We start from the raw sequence: 17,634 nt of genomic DNA, 5'->3' as shown, positions 1-17,634 counted from the left end.
TTGTGTGTGTGAAAGATCAAGGTTGCCATCTCCTCACAAGTGGCCTTAGTGTTCAGATGTGGTGTGGGTTTGGGGTTGCACTGGTCTTTCTTTGTAGTCTGGTCAGCTATTTGTTGCCCTGTAAGGCCATGCTGTATCCTTGTTTTCACACTCTTAACAGACCTGTGTTCAAAGAAGAGGTCATTGCTCCTTTCTTGTGATAAAGGTGGACCTATGAGAAAGCAGTTGCTGCTCTCCTCTATCTAACAATACATTTGTTAACCATCCTTCGCACATTTTGATTGAGCCTCGGAAGCTCCTTGTCAGTATTCTGTCCTGTGATGGGTGCAGTGCCTTGTAAATGCAGAGCAAAGCCTGCCTGCCAGACCTGGCTCTTGGTCAGCTGACTGGCAGCAGGGAGCCCTTGATTCAGAAAAAGCTGCCTAGGGCTAGTTAATGGGCAACTCTTGTAGAAGGAGCTGAATCTGAAAACTCTACAATGTAGACAGTTAATTTTAACGAGAGAGTCTTTTTAAGATTCAGGCTGTAGTGTTTTCCACAGCTAGAGAGCCCCTTATGGAGCCTGTGAATTGCATGGCTTTGTGTTCTGTCAAGATTGTTTAATGATTGGTATTGAAAAATGAATTCCATGGCATCTCTTTAGTACTTTGCAATATCTTTGTAGGGTAAGAATTTGCATGATCATATTGGTAGATTAATACTCCTCTTCTCACCTCGTATATGCCTTGAACAGAGGTACCTGGCTTTTAAGGCATACCCTAATGGGAATGCCAGCAAAAGACCTTAATGGAGCACAATGTTCCTTTGCTTCTAGATGGGTCTAATTGGTTTCTGAGTTCACTAATAAAGTGGTTAACTTAACGTGCACTCCAAGAGTCTTTGGCTTTAATTAATAGCTGATTCTAAGTACTCTCAGTGTGTACAAATGAATGCTTATAGCTGCAATCATAACTCTAGACAAAGGAGGGGAATCCAAGCTTACGTTGGTACTTATTTTCATGAGGTGACTGCTAATTGATATTTCTTTTCCTTAAGCTAATTTCATCTAGTGATCTGATTTGGTGTAGCTAGGTTTTATTTGCATGCAGTGGTACACAGACAGGGCTCTTCAAGGATACACGAAGTTTCCTTGCTATCCAGATGGTGATATGCTTTCAGTATAATGTCTGCTTGTTTTTTCGTCACCTGCCGTAGGTACAACGGTAACAGTCCTCAAGCTGTTTAAGAATCTTCCTGTGAGAAAACAGTTTTACTCAACAAATAAAAAATGTAAGGAAGAACTGAAAAAAGTCCAGGACCTCCTGATAGCATATGGCATCATAAAGCCAGAACTGAGAATAACCTTTGTACATAATAAGGTAATAATCGTTATTTCTCTGTCAGCTGTGTTAAGGATCTTTTTCTGATGAATTTGTGCAATTAATATAATACGTAAAATACTTCAACCCTAGGAATTGTCTTTCATCATAGATTAGTTTTAGACTTTTGCTTCTTTCTTCATTGTGTATTTATGTGCTTCAGGATGGTTACAGATTTTTATCTTAAAAATTTCTAAGACTCAGGCTCAGATCTGCCTTTTGGTCTGCTCCAGTAGATTTTGTGGATAAATGTATGAAGTATAAATGTTGTCTCTTATGCTAGTAGTTTAAGCTAATTGAGCCAGTTGTTTGCTATTGAGGAGGAGATCAAATTTGGAGGCTTCCTGGGGACTGCTTTGGCTTCATGGGCAACTGAACAGTCATTGAAACATACAGCTACAGAAATGACATGTTGGGTGATCTCCTGTACCTGGCCCTTAATTGCATATAGCTCGTTTTATTGGCTGTGCTCCTACTTTTGAAACATGGGAGGAAAGTTAGGCCAATGAATTCTCAAGTTGCTACAAAGTAGAGAGTGACATCTCCTGGCCAGACCCCTCAGCAATTCTTTCCCTCTTTAGACTATTTTTGTTTTTGACCCTCTTATTTTCCATATTTATTAATCTGTTTTAAGCAGCTTCTCTTTACTACCAAACACTCACAGTTGAGTTCCCTCTCAGTGGAAATGATGAGTGCTGCCGTGCTTTCTTAAAAAGACAACAGGTTGCCTGCCTGTGCCTGGAGTTGTCTAACATGCTCTGATGGCATACATATATGTACTTCTACATATCTCTAAGTGTAGATATTGTGAAGAAAAAAAAACAAAAACAAAAAGCCAGCTTTGCAGCTACTGAATTTGTATTCCAAAGCTCAGTGACTACTTTCAGTCTTATTGCATTGAGACTACAGGAAGATTGAAACCACAGACTGCAAGGTTTTGCACTTCTTAGGTTTCGTTAAGCACTCTGACTTATCTAGCAGTGCTTCACGGAGTTGGTGTTAAGTATTGGTTAAAAAAACCTAATTTTGTATGTAATTGATGGTGTGGCTTTTCCCTCTTTGATGGGTGTGGTGAAATTTTTCTGTGGTTAAGCTGAGGCTTTTGTTTACTGTTATTGATTGCTGCAAGGTCTTAGTACAATACATCAACCTCTTTTTTCCCTGTTTGAATACAGTTTATCTTCTATCACACATCTGGAGTTTGACATGCTGTGTTGAGGAAACATCTTTTTTATTGTAGAATGTGGTTGCTCAGTTGACTTTCTTGAACTTGTATGGGAACTGCTGAGTCACGGCCTGAACCTCTGATTGATCACCTGAGGAGAGCCATGAGTCAGCCAGAGGAGCACAGCTGAAGGCAATTCACCTGTGCTGCAGGAAGGGGTGGAGCCTGGCTGCACCCCTCCTAGACCTATTTAAGAGCTGGCTACAGCGGGGAAGGATCTCTCCTGGAGATCCCTTCCTCTGGTGCTTTCTGTAGGTAAGCCTTCCATTTATTCTCCTTATTTTCCTAGTCTATTTTGCCTAACTCTCTTGTGATTATAACATCTTAATATCCATTGATTACACACTTGGCGAGCCAGGCAGGCCAAATATAGTAAAATTTACATCATGTCTTTTCTTTGGTTTTTCTATAAATGGGTCAAGGGGGAGAACAATAATCCTCTAGAGAAAAGGATTCCAGGGCAGATCCAAGGATTTGAGGGATCCCCCTATTGTGAGTTAGCAGTTATCATTGAAAAGTGGGGTCCCTTACGCGTTATGGGCGATATCTCCCCATATCGCATGGTGGACTACTTTCAAGGACTTGGCAAGGATGTGCTCATCACTAAAGAAAGACAACTGTCTGCCTCTACGGTGGCATGGCCACTATTGAGTGCCTTAAATCATGTGGATATAAGAAATAATACTTTAGAGACTGAAAATCAACTTTTGAAAGATCTCATTGAAAAACTGGAGCATGAACTTGGTGTTTTAACAGGGAAGAAACCAATTCTACATCTTCCCATAGGCCAAGTTTGTAACATTTCAATAAATGACCAGACTCCTGAATCAACAGACTTGGTTGATCAGGAAAATAAAATGTCTAGATTAGATCTTGAATATCTAATTCTGACTGATCCACTGGAAGTCTGTCCTGTTGTAACCCAGAAAACAAAAAAGAGCAGGATAGACTGGCAGGGGTGCCGCCTGATCAGTGGCCCCCTGCTCAGACTCATTTACATGTAACGTCCCAGCCATACACAGCAACAGAATTAATGGATTTAGTACAGTGATTTTTGGCAGAAGCCTAGAGAAAGTGTGCCAGTTTGGTTATAAAGACTGTGGGATTCTGGGGCAGAAAGTGTTTTGGTGAATGGCCCAGAAATAGCCAAGTTGGCCACCATGACTGTGCGTCCTGCTCTCAGGTGATCAGAGGTTCAGGCCGTGACTCAGCAGTTCCCATACAAACTACACATCTATTGCATGGTTGATACAGATTTTGTATGTTCCCAGCTGTTTGGAAATTCTTCTTGATGCGCACTGAGATATTTGTGCCTCTTTTCTACCAATCCATCCTATTGCTGCTAATGAAGAAAGAGTGCAGCCAATGTCCTCCAGACTGTCTTGGTTATGTTGAAGGTGGTGGTTGTGAAATGCGTTATAGGGATGTTTTGTCATCAGGCTATCTCTGTACACATACAAACATTTTGTTCAGATTATGAAAGTGGAAAGTATTTTTAACAGTTGAAATTGTACTTTGAAGTAGAGGAAAACAGCAAGCTGAAAATGATAATGTTTAGGAGGGAAGAATAGTGATGAGAATGTACACTGTGAGGGCCTGTGGTTGTGATCGTGTAAACAAATCAATCTCTCTGTTTGCTGGCAATACACAAAATCTGCCCATCCTCTTTGCTTCAGAGGTAAATTCTTCAATTCCAAGTTTGGTAGAATGAATCAGTACAGATGCTATCTGCAGGCAGCATGTGTTCATTGTAATGGCAGAGATGTTGCACTGCTGCCCTTATTTATGTTTAACTTATATACACACACACACACAAAAAAAAAAAAAAAAGAAGCTGCTCAGATTGGTTTAAACACAAGAGGTCGCTCAGTAGCTGTTGTTGAGCTGGGAGAATCAAAGGCCCAAAACATGATATAGGAAATTTGGTTTGTCTGTGCACGTGTAACTGCTTTAAAACAGTCTGAAAAGTATGAAAACCAAACAAAAACAGGGAAAAAACACCCTTTGAATACACTTTCTTGTATTCCTACTGCTCCTGTCCTTTCTTGCAAAATAAAACCTGCCAATTGCACCATACCTTTTCAGAAATTCGAACTGCTGTGATTTAGGTGCATAACTTTCAACAGGTTGACATGCATTTGTTTTGCCATTATATAGCAAGTGAATTTTAATTCTTTTTCCTTCAGTTAAGTGCTTTTGTCATTAGCATTATTAAGTCAAACTGGAAGGTGCTTTTCCCTTAACAATCCTGTAGGGTATGTATGCTAGGATGCACTACTGAATGGGAATGCCTGTGATTTTTTTTTTTTTTAATTATTATTTTTTGGCAGTGCCTGTTGTATTTCTGTTTCATGTGCGCTTGGAAAATGAATTGCCTTTTTCAAATAGCTTTGTTTGTCATGGAGCTCATGGGTTACATATTAGTTTTAAAAAATGTGTATGTCCAGTTATTCAAACGAGTTCCTAGAATCTCAGATTCCTGAGGCTGAGCCAATACTTTCTGCTGCATTAGAAGATGATAGATGTCAGGAGTAAGATCAGGTTCCAAGACTTAAAAGAGCAAAGAGGTAGCAGAGATATTAGGTACTGCAGAAGGAGACGAGGAAAGATGGTTTGAAGATGTAGAAAGGGGAGTACAGTACAGTGCATTTCAGAAAGCTCTTGCAATTAAGTCTGGAAGGCAGTAAGCCAGTACCTTTTAAGATGATCCTTCTTAAAATCCTGTATTTTATAGGGAATGAGAATGGAAGAAAGCATAGCTCTCATCGTGCTGAGCAAGAATATATTGTGTGATGAGGAAGATACTTTCATTAATGTATCTGAAGTTAGGCGCCTGAAAATGGTTGTGTATCAGATTCTGGATTGAATCTATTTTGGGAAGTCAGGTGTACTCTTGAGGTGCATATGCATTTTTAGCATTCCCAATACACTGACTGCATGCTGTATCTCCACTATATTGGTTTTGTGTGTATGTTGTTTTTTTTTTTTAATACCGTGTGCCTTATGCTTCTGATGACATTTCTGTTTTTGTTCTCTTGTGGCTGTGGCACACAGTGTGCCTGTCAGTACAAATGAAAATATTGCCTTTAATTGTCCCATTTGTTTTCTGTTGAGAGTGATGCTCTTACTGCCTTAGGGTGGTTTTCTAGTACGTAAGAAAAACAGATATCCTTTTGTCAGTCCTCCGAGGGTTTATTCATTGGTGTAACTCTGTCAGTGAATTTCTGATAGGGAATAGTCAATTCCTGTTTCTGCTCAGAATGTTTTGTTTGCATTAGCAATAAATAATGAATCACTTTGCAGATCAACCCTTGAAGTACTATTGCTATTTTGACAACTTGGATTAGCTAGTGCTCCTTCTTTTTATGAAGGTTTATCCTGCCAAGACATTCTTTGAATACTGATAATGTCGATCCTCTTGCCAGTATGGTTATGTTAGAAAGGTATTTTTCTTCTTTCATCACCATGTTCCTTGAAAGCATATTGAATAATGAGACAGCCAAATGGAAATAATTTACACGAGTATTCAGCAAGTTTATTTAAAGTTAACATTATCTGAAAGCGTGCTAAGAACATTCCAAAGTCAGCTACTGCTGAAGCCACGTCAAACCCCTCGGCCCGAAATGCTACGTTTCAGTCCCTGATAAGTTTGGGCTGTGTTGTACAAGCAGTGCTGCTGGGCTCTGCCTCGAGCAACTCCTCACCTGCTCCTTCCCACTTCATGTCTGTGGCCCAGTCTCAAGCTGGTGGTGTTTAGGGGATACCTTGGCATGTTGAAAGGTGGTATACTTCAACTCTGTTCTTGTTATCTGTGTTCCATGAACACCAAGAGGAGAGAGGACACCTGGCATTTCTACCTTTTCTAACAATTTCAGACATAGAAGGGCTGAGTAAATCATGGCAACAGTTCATTTAGGTGTGCCTATCAACAGGTAACATCATACACAACTGCTGCCATGCACAAAGGATGGCTGGGCCTTAAGGCTCAATTTCTTTTCCAGTTTCTATTAAGAAAAATCTACTAAAGGGAGTGTTGTTGTTGTTTTTTCCAAGTGCTTTTCAGGCATTGAAGCCTTGGTCTAGGACTGTTTACTGTCTGCTTCTGGGGAAAAAAGAACCTTGGGATGCAGGTGGTCTGTCCTACAGCTCTTTCTTTACCTGTGGTTGGCATTCTTTCTTAGCCAGAGCCCTTTTGTGATAGTGGTTGGTATTGACCTAAATGATGCCACCAGGTGCTAAGTATGTACTTTGTGAGGAAATGCTGCTGCTTCATTATCTGAATTAGTTTTATGTAAGAATTTGGAGAAGTCTTGACCTCCTACAGTCTGTATCCTTTAGTCCAACAACAGTTTGGTTTCTGTCTCTGAACTTTCCATAGTAACTGTGGGGTTTTTTTTCCTTCAGAGATGGAATAACCAGAATTATGCGTTAGGGTAAGTTTTCAATTTTTTGTTTAATAATGGGATCATACTTCATCTTTACTCACTCTCCTTCCCAACTCTTGTTAGCTGCATGTTGAAAAGAAATCTATGTTGAGCATTAACAGCAGCACGTAAGCTCTTTTTTCAGTTGGAAAGGCTACTCTATTTAATGTAATGATGATGATTGACTCCCTCACTTGTGCTTGAAAATATAAAGGGGAATGAGCAAAAATCTGCAGTGCTCTGCAAGCAACATGCATTCAAGTTGATCTGGAATTCAGTCTTTTCTTCTGTTCGCTGTTAAGTGGCTTTGCTGAGAAAGCCCAACAGAGAGTTAATTCTGATGTTTTTTGTGATGTGGCCACCTGTCCACTAGGAAATGCGCTGAGACCCTCAACTCAGCTTACATCAGCCAGAGAACAGCTGCCAGATGGTAACTACTTTTGGTCACTACCAACCTGGTTGAATTTGAACTGGTGACCTAGAGGTGAAATGCTTTATATCCTATTACTAATTCCCTGAGGTTTCCAGTTTCCCATCCATCACTTTTTTCAAATGACAGCCCAGTATATGTCTGAAATCTCAAAACAATTACTGCTTCATATAGGCAGCCTGGGCTGCAGTATCTGAGATGTGCCTCTGGCTCTTGTAAAGCTTGCACATTTCCCTTATGGGCTTGAGACAGGTTAGTGCCAAAAGGGCATTTCCAAAGCTGTGTGGGAGCTTCCCTTCTTCCTTAGCAGTGAGCTTTGTTAGGATTAAATATGCCCTTTGTTACTTTTGCTAACTACTGTACAACAGAAGGCTTTTAAACTCCCTTTAATTGCTGTGATGATGTTGCATCCTCTGAAGGATAGTTGAGATTTTTATGGTTTTTCTCATTCCCGTTAGAGAAATGATTTCTCTAACTGGCTGCTTGTTGACTGTGTGTGGTAAAAGCAGCCAAAAACACCCGAACATTCTTCTGTCTGTATAATTCATGAAAGCTTTGAAAGATCTGTTACCAGAAGAAGGCCTGTGGCTCCCCGCGATACCTTTTGGTTCCTCTCGAAACTTACCCTCCAGTCCCCAGGCCAACACTTCTGTAGTGCATGATGCTTAGGAGTGCCTCTTTGTTGGCAGGGTGCTCTCATACCACGAGTGGGAAATTTGAGCAGGGAATGCTGAAGAATTTGTAGAATGAACGGTGCAGTGGAAAATAACTACCTTTCATCAAACTCCGTTGATAGCTGTGATGTCTGATGCCTTTGGGAGAGGCTCATTGAGTGCATCTTATGATGGGGAACAACAGTGCCTCAAGTTTCTCTATTCTGCGCTTCCAGCAGTGATTGAATCGCAGTCAGTTACAAAGAGGATGAGGTAGCTGATTCCTCAGAAGCAAATGCAAAGTATTTGGGGAAAACAGTTACGATTTGGTAAAGGGTTGTTTTCTTTCTAAGCTTAACCGAGAAACTGCCATAATCGCTGTTTTTAAGGGAAAAGTATGCAAGAGAATCTCAGTCATAGAGTCACTAAGGTAGGAAAAGACCTCTAAGATCATCCAATCCAACCATTCACTTATCACCAATAGTTCCCACTAAGCTATGTCCCTTAGTAAAACATCTAAAGGTTTCTTGAACACCAGAGCTCTCTCCTTAGGGTAACTTACCATGGTTTTTAAACCAATACACCAACTATGGCTTGGAGCAGATCAAACAATATTGATGCTTCAAGGCTGGGATTTTAAACTATGTGGCCAAGTCTTTGTCTTGATATGTTCTTGATCTTAGGTGATAGCTTTTCTTCCACTTCAGTAATGTGTCTCCCCTTGCAGCCAGGTGTCTGCGCAGCGTGAGCAAAAGCTTTGCTTTCATGGTGATTGGTTTTTTATTTCCCTTTGACTGATTTCACACCTTTGATATTGCTATATTGCTGCCTGGCTTGGTTCCTGTTTGTGTGCCCTCTTAAGAAATAGCTGATGTGTGTGAGGGAGCCTAGTAAGCTGTTTTGCATCAGGAAAGCTAAGAAAGCCACTGCCCCAAAGAGGTAACTGTCTGAAGTAAGATCTCAGGTGCCAGAGGGATGGGATTTTTGGAGCACGTAAAATAAAGTTGGGCTGTGAAATGCAGCTCTTGCTAACAGAGCAAATGGATTTCACCAGCCTGCAGATCAGTTACAGAGCTTGCACTACTTGCCTTTTACGCTCTCAGACTTTTTTACAGGATAAAAAACCACAATGATTATCACAAAATAAATGAAGCAAAAATATGGGATTTGGGTACTGAAAGTCCACATCACCTTAATTCCAGAATCTCAGTTGTGCTAAGGCAGGCTGGTTAAGTACTGCCGTTGGGTAGGAGTAAGGTAAGCAGGAGGAATTCATCTCAGCATAGTAATTGTTCTGCATTACCATCACCAGCAACAGCATCCAATCCTCAGCTCTAACTGGGATTTTTGTTTTTGTGATTGCATATTGCTGTGACTGCTCATAGGAGATCTAGAATGTGAAAGATGGGTTGGGATGAAGAACAGCTGCAGTTGTTCCTTTGTCCTTCCTTGGGGTCTTTGAGGAGACATGGCGAATAGCTGTTGTTCTCCTCAGTGACAAATATTAGATATTCTGATGGGAAGAGGTTGCCTACTCTTTTTCCAGTCATTACACATTTTTCGAGAAATCCTTCTAGGCTATGTGTAATATAAAATAGAGATTGCTGTTCCAGGCATGTGTGTGTTAATATACTGCAAAAAAAAAAAAAAAGGTGGATATCCATGTTCTAGAGCTGGATGGGGCCAAGGAAATACATACATACACATACATGTGTTTATCTTCTGTAAACGTGCAATAGACTTTCATATACATTGGGACTTTCAAAGTAAGGCCAAGATCATGTAATCTCCTTCAATGAAGCCAAGAGGAAGGTGAGATATATTTGGCTGGCTCTAACAAACCCTAAGATGGTCCGTATGTAATAATATATCTTTGAGTAGGCTGTTTTTGCAGTGTCATCATACTGAGCAGAGTCGGATTCTTCCTTGGCTCATCCTGGACACCAGGTTTATATGACCTAGAAAAAAAAAGAGGGGGGTGTGTGGGTATGTATTTTTAGCTGAACTAAAGGGTATAATCAAGGTTAAAAGATGAGGCTGAAGCAGGAACCTCATGGAAACAGGCACTTTTTAAAATAAGTAAAACGAAGTCATCATTGTTTCTTAATGGATTACTTTTTAAAGCTCGCTGATACGTGTGGAGAGTCCAGAAAATAATTTCTTTCAAATTAACCAGCTGTTCTTACATTGTGGCTTCATAACATGCAGTTGGGGTTAAAAAACAGTGTGCAATCCATTCCATGTCCATTTTATAGAAAAAAATACAAATAAACTCTGAGCTTCTTAGCAGTGTCTACTTTTAGCAAGTTTGCATTTAATAAGTTCTCATGTTCCATGGCTTTTCTAAAAGCACTTCACCACAGTGATCTTTTTACAGTCCCATGTACCAGCGTTCAGCAGGCCAGGCAGGGTAATAGCAGCCTTGCATTAATCAGCAGCTAGGATTTATATCTGTACCTGTGGCATCACGCTAGGATAACCTAAAATAAACAGCAGGGTGTTTATACTAGTCACGTAACAAGCGTCTTTCTCTGTTTGTCACAAGTGTTTAATTTAAAATGTATCCAGTAAAGAAAAAATTGTTTGGCACTCTGTGTTTCCATTTTAAGTAATCAACTTTAAAATAGCAGCAGTACAGGATATGTTTTATAAGATGAGCTCTGAGGAAGAGGACAGATTCTTTCATCACTCCCAAATGTCTCTGAGGAGATGTGCAGCAGGTGTGGAGCAGGGCGGCCGAGCGCCCCGGGGCTCCATCCTCCTCCACCGCCTGCAGAGCAGTGAGCTGCAGGCAAGCTGCCCTCTGCACCTCTCCTCCTTCACCCCTTTGTGTGTCCCCTGTCCTCCCTGACTTAGGTTGTCTTCTGCATTTGGGGGCTTCCAGGTGGCCGTGGGTTGGTAGGGCAGCGCACACAGTGTCAGCGGTGTGCAGAAAGGGAGTTAGCTTCAGGCAGGAGGGAGTTTGGAAATAAATAGTTAAGGATTGGGGAAAAGTTTTGGGATTACCAGTCTCAAAGCTTTAAAAATCTCACCTGTTCCGTAAGAAGAGGATATTGTTTTATATGAGTGCTGCTTTCTTCAGTGCAATTCACCCTTCGATGCCAGCGAATATGCTACAGGACAGGTGGAATTTTAAGGCTCTGTATTGCATTTCTTGAGATTGGTGCATTGCATAGTCTTAGTTTGCTCACCGTGCTTTCACATAACATCCTGTGCCAGAGTACTGTGAGCTTATCTTGAATTTATTGGACACCTAGCACCTATTTAAACATCTATTTTTAAACCAGCACCATAATGTCAGATTTAATGGGCGACTTCCTGCATTTTTTTCCTTTTATGTTTGAATGTTGCACACCAAAATAGACTCAGTCAGCTAATGATGACAGAAGTAGATACAAAGCCAGTATGAATCTAGAAGTTGCTCAGGAGCAGAAAGCCAGTTGAGCACAATTGTTGTTGTTGATATACAGTGGTAAGTCAAAGGTAAGCAGATTCAGGGTTAAATTTGTGGCTGTTCAATATAGGGTTTCATGTTAGTGAGGGTGCTTCGCATTAGAGAGGCAAAATTTCACTTCCCGATGTTGTTAAAACTTCCTGAGTATGTAAGAGGATTCAACAGGAAAATTTCTCTGATGCAAGTTGCAGTTCATGCAGCCTTACTGCATTGGCTAATTCTTTACAAAAAATATGTATCTAATGGAGCACATATGCTTCTAACTTCAGTTTTCAGTAGACGAACAGCCACATTCCTATGGATGCTTCCTTACAAACTGCTTTTCTTCCTAAAAAAAAAAACCAGACTTGTAGACCTAGAGCATCCAGATGGGAGCTATGAAATACCATATGCATTACAGTGCCCACCTTCAAATGCTAACCATCATGCCAAAAAGATGTTATAAACCTTCAATCTGCGTATGCAGTGAAAGGCATGTAGCTCACTGCAATATCTCTAAGAGGAGAAATAGTATTTTCATTGATTTGTTTTTTAACAGTTGTTAAGTGCAGAAGTCCAGGTTAGCCGTGTAACATTAAAGAACGCAAACTTTCCTTAATTTTCTGATAGCTACAAGTCTAGAAAAGAAATACAACATGAGAAACCTTGCCAAAGAGTACCATATCGTGTGTGTTAAGAGAGAAACTTGTGAATGTAGGAGCGTCAAAGTACAGAATGTTACATATACAGTATGTGTGCAGTTGCATATACATGTTCATAGACATGACTTAAGTTCAGCAAATATAATGTCAAAAATTTGACTCTGTGCCACTTGTTTCAGGCAGCTATTTGGCAGAAGAACAAGGTGTCAGATCACAAAATGGCCTGCATGTCAGTTCTGGGAACAGCCGTTATGGGCAGTATGGTACCTTTTCAACACCGCTGCGAAGATCCTGAGGTGAGTTTAAGCTTCCTTCTCCCAAATCCACTTACAGCCCATCAATGAAGAGCTAAGTCAGTACTCAAAAAAAGAGACTTTGAAATAGAGAATGTTATCTCCAGACTGACATCTGATTAATACATTTGATTCTGATACTTGCCTCTGTAAAATTAATTGGTTTGGTGATTGAAAATGCGCTCCCAGAATCATCTCGTCAGGACTCATGTGGCACTGATCAAATGGCAGTAAAAACAGTTGTGATGACAAATGCAGAATTGCTGATTGCTCAGAGCTGTCTAAGTTAGGATTCCTGGCCTGCGGGCAGGTTGTGCTCTGATTAATAACTAAGTAGCTGTATCGTTCTTATCCTCGTGGCCTTAGCTTCTAAACATTCTCTCAGTTTCAGTCAGGGTCACCAGAAGAGCAAAATAAGCACATGCTTAGAAGGCAAATTTTGTAAGATTTATAACAAGCCTGCTTTTGAAGGAAATGCTTGCCAGCTTTCAAAAAAAATTAAGAGCATGAAACTCTTTTGCTGCTGTTGAAAGTGGAGGAGATGCCCTTTGTCTAATATGTTCACTTTTTTTAAAATTCTGCTTCTGTTTTTGTTGCAGACACTCTTACAGAGGAGAGTAGTACTCCTGCTGAGACTGCAAGGTTAACTTTTCTTTCTGTATCCTGTAGTAGTGGGTCTTGCCCATAGTCATGTAGATGAGATGAATCATTTTTGGCAAAGTGAGAGTACTGAACACAAATGACTGCTGCAAGAAGTTGTTTAGTCAGTCTTAAGCATTCTTACAAACTCCATATTTATAGTATATATAAACAAGGAATCGGGGGGGGGGGGGGGCGCGAAGTTGCTTCTCATAGCTTACAAAGTTTTCATGTTCATGTCAGAACAAGCACAGATGGTCTGTTCATACCTGAGCGCTCGCTGGCTGTGCCCCATATGGCAAGTGCTCTTCAGGGACGACCAGGGGGTATTTAAAAGGGACTAGCTTGAGGGAGGCACTCAGCTTCTCACATTACCTCTTTGCTATATCATGAGGCATCCGTATTCCTTGAATAGAAGTTGGAGAACATTCCATCTCTCTCTCTGTCTCTAAATAGTGTGTAAAATACCACGTGCATCATTTATAGGTGTATAAGTGATCCGTGCATGTTGTGTGTGCACAGAACATTCAGAAACTATGGATATTTCTAATTTAAGCAGGCAAACACAATGAAATGACAGAATTAAGGCTGCCTGTGTAGCCCTTGTCTCTTTCCTTTGCGTGCAGGAATTGGGATAGCTATTTGATGACAACCTGTGTGCCACTTTTCCCTTCCCATGCAGTCTGTGTCTCATTTAGTGCACAGATGAGAGCAGCACTAATACTTCATTTCCTACTTGTCCATTGTGCAGCTTCCTAATCCTTCACTGCAAAGTCGACTCTGAATATGAAATCAGTGTTGCTATAAACCTTTTGTAAGCTGTTCCTTACTAACTGCACATTGAAATGTTCTGCAACAAGTGATTCATGCATTTTGAAGACTCGCCTTCTCCAAAACTTCCCTATTACGAGCACTGCATGAAACAAGAACATAGTTCATGTTGGCTCCAAGGCATGGAAAAGTTGGGAAGTACTCACAAAGTAGAAAGCAAACCAAAGAAAATAAAGAATGGACAGTTTGTCATGTGCAAAGCATCATCTATGCTTTTTGCATCCCCATTCTTGGAAATGGGTGGATCCAATTTGGCTGCAAAGTTTCACTCAGGAAACTTTGACAGAGAAAGGAATTCCTATGGAATTCCTAGGAATTTTCCTATATTCTATGAGGGTTAAGTTTGGTGGGTATACAAGTTGCTGGGAACAAGGTGAGCACTGAAGAAAGGCTTACTGTCCAATCAACACAGATATACTGTGATATGTACATATATTTAATATTCTCCAGTCTCTGTAATTTTGCCTGAATTAAAAAAAAAATATTTTTAAACATTATAATTTTAATAATTAAGGTTAGTTTTGGAACTCATTACTAACTTCTAATGAGCATACTTGATATTCCACGTGTCTTTAAATAGTAACAGCAGTCAGCCATTTCTTAATCTGGCAGCTTCTTAAGTGACTTATTTAGAGACTTTCAGTTTTGTTTTAATGTTGTCTGTATATAAAAATACTGTTTGAAGTGAAACAGTAATACAGATGTTTGGAAACTGGAAAAGAAATTTGAAGCATAAAGAAGGGACGTTCAGGGAGGATGTGCTAAAGCTGCAGGATAACATCGAGAAGTGCTGCATGTTGTTTTTTGATAATCATCCAGCAGATATTTGACACCTCTTTAACTTGACCAGTGGTGTTTGGTTATGTGCAACATTGCTGACCAGAACACTCCAGCTTTAGCACAGAATGCTTGTTACAAGGTCAGGAGGGAATAAGGGAGCACATGGGCAGAGAGCTGCTGTGACGTAGGTGAGTGGGGAGGATAGGCCAAGTCCCAGGGATTTTAAGTCCCATTTCAAATGCATGATGGCTTGGGTCTTAGTATGTGCAAGAGGTTCTGCCAAAAGAAAAACCAGAGAGATCTGATTTCTGTATTCTGTGATCCACCCTGCTACCAGAACGTTCTCCATACTTTCCCACGTATCCAGAATTCAGTCTTTGCTTTGCAGCAGCCCCACACTGAGCCCTTAGCTATTTGGGCAAACTGCAGTGGAGCAGCACGTGGGGCAGTACTTGAGCTGGCTGGCACATGTCAGTGCTGGTGGATCCTGTCTTTGGAGAAGGTACGATTGCCTTTTCTGCAGAAGGGTCATTATTTCAAGGGTGTCCTGTCCAAACAGCTGTCAGTTATCACAGAAATTGTGGAAATACAACATCTTTGGGATTTCTGCTTCTTTACCAGATATAATTGAAATCATTTTAAGGGCTCTCAAGTTGTTTGGTGGAGGAGAGGAGGAACTGATGAGGCAGGCAGCACGAGTCATTGGCCTTGTTTCAGCTGGGGGAAAAAAAAAAAAAAAAACAAACACAACAAAGCTAAAAAGGCTTAATGGAGAAGTTATAAAATTTGTGCTTAATGTCAGGTACTTGAATTGTATGATGTGTTCTGGGCTCCTTATCAGGGATGGGTGCATGCAGGTTCTGCTCGAGGCTGAAGGCAGATGATTTGCATGCTGGTGGTATAGGTAAATTGTGGTGCCCTGAATAAAGGCTTGACAACAGGCTATTTAAGATGCCCTGAGTGTGGAAAGAGAGGGAGTTCATCTTTAGATTTTGTACCTTAGGGTGAGCTCACTACCAACTTCTCCAGGCTGGACAGCAGGCAGACTGCCTTCAGCTTATACCAGCCGTAGTTGGCAGCCCTGCAGTCAGCAAGTATGCACTTAGCTGGCGTTGGTTTGTTGGCTCCAACCATCTCCAACCCCAGCTGCAGACAGCAACCTGGTGAACCTGCAGTCCCAGTAGGAAATGTCTCAATGAGGGGTAATAGAGACAGAAGTATCCTTGTCAACCTCTTTTCTTATACACTTTAACACTTAAATTGCTTGAATCATAGAATCACAGAACCACCATAGTTGAGAAAGGCCTCCAAGATCATCCAGTCCAGCCACCAGTATTTCCTACTAAACCATCATAGCTCTGAAGAAGCAATGCACGTATTCAAATGGCTGGGCCTCCTGTGTGTTTCACTGTAATTTCCCACCTCAAAAACATATTTTTGACATTGTCTTTTAAAGACCTTTGTGCTGTATTTGTTCTATCATTACAGATAAATCTTTCTGGATTTCTCCCAAAGGCTGAGTCAGACAGCTCTTTGACAAGTCTCTCAAGCTCAGAACGGAGTTTTATTTTTATAAATGATCGTCCAGTTCATCAGAAGGAAATATTAAAGGTAACACCCTCTAGCATTTACAACCGCAGACCTGAAGGCTGTAGTTACAGCTGCTTGAAAAAATAATGAATTTCGGATATACAGGAGCCCAGGATAGTTGATTATTATTATTATTATTTTTTTTACTATTAGCCTAGCAGAATTAGACCTGTGCAGTTTTTGATGCAGGAACTCTATGTGGTTTCCCACAAGACATGTTTTCTGAAATAAAAATCATAATTTTGTGCACTTCATACTGAGGGCTTACCAGGCTTTCATACACTTTCACTTTAAATCTGTGTATGCGTTCAATAAAAATGAAAGTGATAGTGCAGAAGCACTGGCTACAGCTAGGCATTGTGTAGGCAGAATTTGATACTCTTGGGTTTCTCACACTGCTGAACCTTGCAGCACCTCACTTGGAGCAGCATTGCTGTTCTAATCCTTGCACCTCCCAGAAAAGAAAATTCAACGCATGCTGAAGTATACACGTAGGGTTCAAAGTGGAGAAAATGAATTCATTTTCAGTCTACGCTCAGAGTTTTGTAGATATAAGCCCTGAACTTGTGTTTGTGTTGTAACTGACGAACAAGGCTAATCCTGTACTACATCTCCACCCAGAATTTGATATACCTGTTTCTTGCTGCAGCGTAAGGTTCAGTTTGGATCCCATAAAAGAGGCAACTTCTTAACCAGGGGCTGGATGGGGTTCAGGGCACCATAATGCCAAGTAAAAATACATTGTCCTTCATTTATGGCTGTTCTTGGAGTGTGGATTCCTTTTATTTTGACCTAAGTTCTGAAACAACTAAGGAATTTTTTGGTTGGTTGTTGGGAGTTTTCAAGGGGATTATAGAGAAAGCAGTAAGGGCAAGCAAAGTTTGTGAAAAGTTGTAAATTTATAGTTGGGTTAACAAAAGGAACAGACTAATCCTGTTCTGGGAAAAGGTCAACTCTGTGGTGCAAGTGTTACTTTCTCAAACAGACTTCGGTTTGGCTGAAAGAGACAGTGATGTAGTTGCAAGCTGTGTAAGTAGATTGTCTTTAAAAAAACAAACACAGAAATAATAGCATTTGGGTTGAGTAAGGAAGTAAGCGTTAGAATTGCAGTCTTGTTTGGTCATTTTTAAGTACAAGCATATCAAGTGTGTTTTTCCAAATATGATCGATGTATTTATTCAGAAGGTCAAAGCAGCTTCCATTTGTTTCTTGGAATTTGATCTTTTTTTGTTTTATTTTCATGTTTATTTAGCTGTGAATACATGGGAACCACTAGTAAGTCCTCTTCTGGTGATTATTTTGTCACACGTGTGTAT

General features: G+C 40.5%; 1 protein-coding gene across 2 annotated transcripts in view; it reads left to right on the top strand.

Moving 5' to 3' along the window:
• Nucleotides 1–17,634, top strand: part of PMS1 (PMS1 homolog 1, mismatch repair system component) — a 41,868-nt gene that overhangs the window by 8,370 nt on the left and 15,864 nt on the right. For both annotated transcript variants that reach the window (XM_042875054.1, XM_042875053.1), the window contains exons 5-7: nucleotides 1,195–1,358; nucleotides 12,365–12,481; nucleotides 16,217–16,339. In XM_042875054.1, the coding sequence (XP_042730988.1) occupies nucleotides 1,195–1,358; nucleotides 12,365–12,481; nucleotides 16,217–16,339 (404 nt within the window). The remainder of the gene's footprint in view (nucleotides 1–1,194; nucleotides 1,359–12,364; nucleotides 12,482–16,216; nucleotides 16,340–17,634) is intronic.

The sequence above is a fragment of the Lagopus leucura genome, unplaced genomic scaffold (genome assembly GCF_019238085.1).
Source record: "Lagopus leucura isolate 7727_CA_CO unplaced genomic scaffold, USGS_WTPT01 Super-Scaffold_100012, whole genome shotgun sequence".
NCBI classification, from domain to species: domain Eukaryota; kingdom Metazoa; phylum Chordata; class Aves; order Galliformes; family Phasianidae; genus Lagopus; species Lagopus leucura.
This window is presented reverse-complemented; position numbering and strand designations above follow the sequence as displayed.